The sequence below is a fragment of the Myotis brandtii genome, unplaced genomic scaffold, assembly GCF_000412655.1.
Source record: "Myotis brandtii unplaced genomic scaffold, ASM41265v1 scaffold178, whole genome shotgun sequence".
Taxonomy (NCBI): domain Eukaryota; kingdom Metazoa; phylum Chordata; class Mammalia; order Chiroptera; family Vespertilionidae; genus Myotis; species Myotis brandtii.
In genome coordinates, this window is record NW_005356599.1 from 185234 (window position 1) to 190357 (window position 5124).

The window sequence follows — 5124 nt, forward strand, 5'->3', positions numbered from 1 at the left end:
AGGGAGCAGCAGGTGGCGGCGGTGCATGGGGCCTGGCCCCACCAGCGGGCACTGGCCCAGAGCCACGGCCGGGGGGCCATCTAGCTGGAGAGAGAAGGGACAGGTGACCCAATCGGAGCCCGGCCGCCTCGGTGGGGGGCGAGAGACAGGGAACCGAGGTCGGGGAGGGGATCGAGGGAGCTCCCGGACGGGATTTGGTGAGAGGCCTGAACCGTGGGAGATCTGGTGGATATGGGGCTGAATGGAAGATTCTGTTGCCTGGAACCCCAAAGGAGTAGGTGAGCCCTAAATCTGGACGGGAAGACGGGGACAGGGTCTGCAAGAGGGGGCAGCAGGCTTGACGCAGGGGAAAAAGAGGGGTCTTACATGGGAAGGTGGATCCGTGGCCCGGGGACTGGGGACCCCCGTGACAGCTGGAAGGAGAAGAGAGAGGTGTAGGGTGCGTGCAGTGACGGAGGAGGACAGTGGCGCGGTGTGCCTCAGCCTGGGCCACTCTCCCTCCCCCAGGTGTCCACACACGCTGGCGAGCCCTCCTCCCCTGGTGCCCTGGGGAAAGGGGATGGATGAGGGACTCACCGGCCGCACCCTGCGCCTGCAGCCCCTCCATCCGCTCTTGCAGCTGCTGGATGTGCGCCTCTAGGTCTCGGTTCCTGGCATCAGCCTCGCGGAGTTGACTGAGGGGAGGTAAGGACCGTGAGCCCTGTGGGGTCTCTGGGAGAGGCTGCTAAAGGTAGCGACAGGCCCCTGTGCCCTGACCCCGACCTGGCGAAGTTCTGGTTGGCCGTGCGGATGGCCTCCAGCTCCCTGCTCAGGCTCTCCCGCGTAAGCATCTCTTCCTCCAGGGCCTCCTGGAGCTCCTGCAAGGTCACCTCGGCCTCTGCCACATCCGCTGGGATTGCCACTGGAACTGCCACTTCAGCCTGCACATAGGGACTGGGCTTAGGGCTGCCTGTGGCTCCTGGGGCACTCGAGACTGGGGCATAGGTTCCAGGCCTGGGATCCTCTCTTGCCTTCTACACTCCCAGATCTTTCTGGAATCCCCACAGTTCCTGCAATGATCCAGGCACCCTCCTTCCCTAACGCACCTCCCACCCTGGTCTCCAGCCTTTCATGGGCTCCACTTCCATCCACCTCCTTACAGGAACCAAAGGGTTGTTCCTAAAACACTAACTCAACTTGACCACGTTGCAGCCTTGCTCAGAACTTCTCCAGCTCCTCAGGGCCGGCAGGAGAAGGCCTGCTGCACCAGAAGGCCCGGTTTGGTTTGGTTTGGTTTGACTTCTGCAGCCTCCCTCCCCTCACTCTTCACCCCCTTTCCGCTGGAACAGTTCAGCTTCAATACCCTCCTTTCAGGGTCAGGAACAAACCAGCTGGTTCCCACCTCAGGGCCTTTGCCCTGAAGCTCTTCTCTGCTAACCAGTGGGCACTTTCCTTCCCATGGGTGGTCCCCCTCCTTCTGCAGGGCTTCCCCGCACACACACTCAATGCCCTCTGGTCGTCTCTGATGGAAGTAACACATTTTCCGTCTCTGTGAGTCAGCTCTCAGAGGGCTTAGTGCTCCATGGCACGCGCTACCCTGGAAATCTTTGCCTTTCCTCCAACAACTCACCTTTTCCTCCGGTGGGGGCACCCTGGGCTCCAGGCTGGGCACTTGCACAGGTGGCTCAGGCAATGGCTCGGCCTCCAGTTCCATGGGCATGGGGCCCTGGACTTCATCGTCCCTGGGGAGAGGGAGAGGGCAAGGGGGAGAGAGCCAGGACTCCCTAACCTCTGGTCATGGGGCAGCTAGATCCAAAGACCCGTGGTTTGAGGAGGGGTGGGGGGCAGAGTGAAGGGAACAAGTTGCTAAATTGGTGTGACAGGTCTTCCTCTTGGAAAGGAAAAAGGCTGCCCTTTGCATGGCCTCGGGCCCCTGGGAGCTGCCCTCTGCACCTTCTGTGGGAACTCGGGGAACAACACCCATGTCCTAGGGCCCACTCATCTCCTCCCTCTCCATGTGCCCTTTGCAGACCCCTCTCCTTAGGGCCTCAGGACAGTGAGGCGACCCACTGGGTGGAACACTGCCCACCTCCAAAGGCAGAGCCTTAGGACTGTGTGTGGATCCCAAGACTGTGACTCTAGACATCAGCACACGCCCCCACGCCCAGCTACTGGGCGGGACACAGACGCTCCCCACATACTAAGTGGCAGTAAAAGCAGGTGTTCCTCCCAGTCCAGCAGCCCCTCGTGGAACTGTGTTCAGGGACCTAACCATTGGCACATGCACCTGGACCAGCCTGTGCTTCATGCGGCCTGGCTGAGGGCCGAGGACAGGCTAACTGAGTCCTGCCCTGCCCAATAAGGAGAGTATACACAGCGGGTCAGGATCAGCTTGTAGTTCATTCATAACCAATGGTGTTGGTAATACATTGTTGGGTAACAAAACAGGGTAGAATGCAGCAGGTTCTCGGGGTTGTTAAAAATGTGTGTGTACTGCTGTAACCGGTTTGGCTCAGTGGATAGAGCGTCGGCCTGCGGACTGAAAGGTCCCAGGTTCGATTCCGGTCAAGGGCATGTACCTTGGTTGCGGGCACATCCCCAGTGGGAGGTGTGCAGGAGGCAGCTGATCGATGTTTCTAACTCTCTATCTCTCTCCCTTCCTCTCTGTAAAAAATCAATAAAATATATTTTTCAAAAAAAAAATGTGTGTGTACCCATGAGCCAGGGGCCATCCCTGATGATGGGCTTCCTTTTTCTTATCCACATATTATAATTTACTAATGCCAAGCAATATATTCTTAGTGGGCTTCCTGTTTTATTTTTTATTTATTTATTGATTTTAGAGCAAAGATAGAGAGAGAAACATCCATTTGTTGTTCCACTTATTTATGCTGTCATTGGTTGATTCTTGTATGAGCACTGACCAGGGATTGAACCCACAACCTAGGTATATCGGGGCAGCACTAACCAACTGAGCCACCCGGCAAGGGCTAGAATTAATGTTTTAAAAAGGCTTTATGTGAGTGATTCGTTGAATTTGTGTTGTTCTAAGATTGGTTTTAAAATTCTAAACATTTTGCTTTCTAGGATTCTGAGGTCCCATGACTCTGTACTAGAAATCTAAAAGTGGCTCTGAGGCTTTACCATTGAATCTTAACATTTCAAAGTACTGTGGTCTGAGATTTAAGGCCCTACAGCTCTGGGTTCCTAAGAGCCCTTGGTCCCAAGTCAGTAAGGTTCCAAGACTGATCCTGCAATTCTACTGGGCGCTGATGGGCCCGGATACTGTAACCTGCGCAGCCTCCTGCACCCCCAGCCTCCTCACAAGCCACAGGGGCAGCTCTTACCTGAGGGCCATGCAGGAGTAGGAGTAGCCCACAAAAGGCAGGTGGACCCCCAGCGGCATGCCTTCCCGCATGTCTGACAGCGTCTCCTAATACAAGAGAATCAGACAGGAGGCTGGCCCCTCACCCCTTACGTCTTAACTTAAATTTCCCCCCAAACCCACCCTTACTTAGGGCCTATATAAAGTGTCCCTCCGTCATTCATGGTGTCCTGTTTCCCTCAAGGTGCTCGCCACAGTATCAGTATCTACTTCTCCAAACGGAAGTGGCAGCGGGACCAGGGCAGTGCCCAGCACAGGGCACCCGGCTGACCAAGCGCCAAGGCAGCTTGTGTAACTCGAGAGGGCGGCGGCCTCAGGGAGGGAGATTTTCTGTGGTGCTTTCCTGCCTTCCGCCTCATCCTTCCCGGCCCGGCTCCGATAGTGCCCTTCTCCAGGAGGCCCTACCCCTGTCCTCCTTCACCCCGGCCCTGATTGCTCTGGGGTGTCATCGTCTGGGGACAAGTCTGTGTCCCCCATTGGACTGCGAGTCTCGGCCACCGCTGGGTTCCCAGCCCTGGACAGGCACAGAGCAGTTGTTCACGGGAAGAAATGATGTCAGGCCCCCAGGAGGCCGGCACTATCGTTGCCCGAACTTAATGGAGAAGGGATGAGGGGAGCGGGGGTCGCAGGTACCTACCCCGCCCCCGCTCACCATGGCAGTGAGCCCGTCTTCCACCACATCGAAGTTGCACGTGTCGGTGGCACCCTCAAAATCCGGAGTAAACGGAGGCACGCTGTCTCGGAGACCATCCCAATCGAGGCCGAAGAAGAAAGGATGCTTCTGGAAATCGCCTGCTCCATTCCGGCCCAACCGCGTCTCCGGGGGACACAGCAGCCGCTGGATGAGGTCGCGGGCCTCCTCGGGGACTCCTGCATCCGCCAGCGGTAGGGAAAGGTGCTCCTGCTCCCAGGGGGCGGGAGGGCGGGGATGTCAGCCTGGGCGCAGGCGCAGAGGGATCGGGGCTCCGGGGGCTCCGCTCACCTTGTAGTGCACGATCTTGCCGTAGGTCTCGGCCGTGGAGTCGGCGTAGAAGGGCGTCTGCCCGTAGAACATCTCATAGGCGAACACGCCCAGGGCCCACCAGTCACACTCGGGGCCGTAGCTGCCCGTCCCCGGCCCGCCGCCCACGGCCTGCAAGATCTCGGGGGACAAGTAGTCGGGGGTGCCCACAGCCACCAGCGACCGAACCTGAGTCAACAGAATCGGAGTTGGGCTCAGCCCCGCCCCTCTGAGCCCTGGCCCCGCCTCCTTCTAACCACGCCCCAGCACATGGCCCCGCCCCCTGCCTGTCCTAACTCTGAGCCAGCCCAGCCCGAGTAGCCTCCTCCTCCTCCTCCGTCCCCCAAATCCAGGCCGCCTCTATCCTGGCTCTGCCAACGCGCGTCAGCGCATCCGCCCCCCACCCCAGCCCTCATTGGTGGCACCGGCGGGCGCACCGCTCACCATTCCGTCAGCCCGCAACTTGAGGCAGGAACCGAAGTCGGCCAAGCGGATGTGGCCGCAGCGGTCGAGCAGGATGTTGTCGGGTTTGATGTCCCTGCCCAACGGGAAAGTGGAAGCGGAGGGGGTAGGTGAGCCTCCCTCCCACCCTCTCACCAGGCTCAGGCCCCGTTCTCTTATGGACTAGACTAGACCGTCACTAGACTCTCCAGCTCCCAAGCCTCCAGGCCTTGCCCTCAGGCTCTGTCTCCAGGTCCCTCTCTAGGCGCTGCCCCCTCTGGGCTCCAACATTTGTCCAGGCCCCCCCCCCCCCCCCCCC

General features: G+C 59.0%; 1 protein-coding gene across 8 annotated transcripts in view; it reads right to left on the minus strand.

Annotated features, from left to right (window-relative positions):
• The window catches only part of DMPK (dystrophia myotonica-protein kinase), an 11615-nt gene that overhangs the window by 1216 nt on the left and 5275 nt on the right, over positions 1-5124 (minus strand). Inside the window, exons 6-14 of one of the 8 annotated variants that reach the window (XM_014537384.1) lie at positions 4809-4902; positions 4347-4553; positions 4017-4265; positions 3327-3412; positions 1610-1721; positions 763-920; positions 577-674; positions 367-413; positions 1-80 (exon numbers count right to left, since the gene is read on the minus strand). In XM_014537384.1, coding sequence (XP_014392870.1) covers positions 1-80; positions 367-413; positions 577-674; positions 763-920; positions 1610-1721; positions 3327-3412; positions 4017-4265; positions 4347-4553; positions 4809-4902 — 1131 coding nt within the window. Of the gene's footprint in view, positions 85-366; positions 414-576; positions 675-762; positions 921-1609; positions 1722-3326; positions 3413-4001; positions 4266-4346; positions 4554-4808; positions 4903-5124 lie in introns of all 8 variants that reach the window. The other 7 variants (XM_005863419.2, XM_014537383.1, XM_005863418.2 and 4 more) reach the window with 7 other exon arrangements.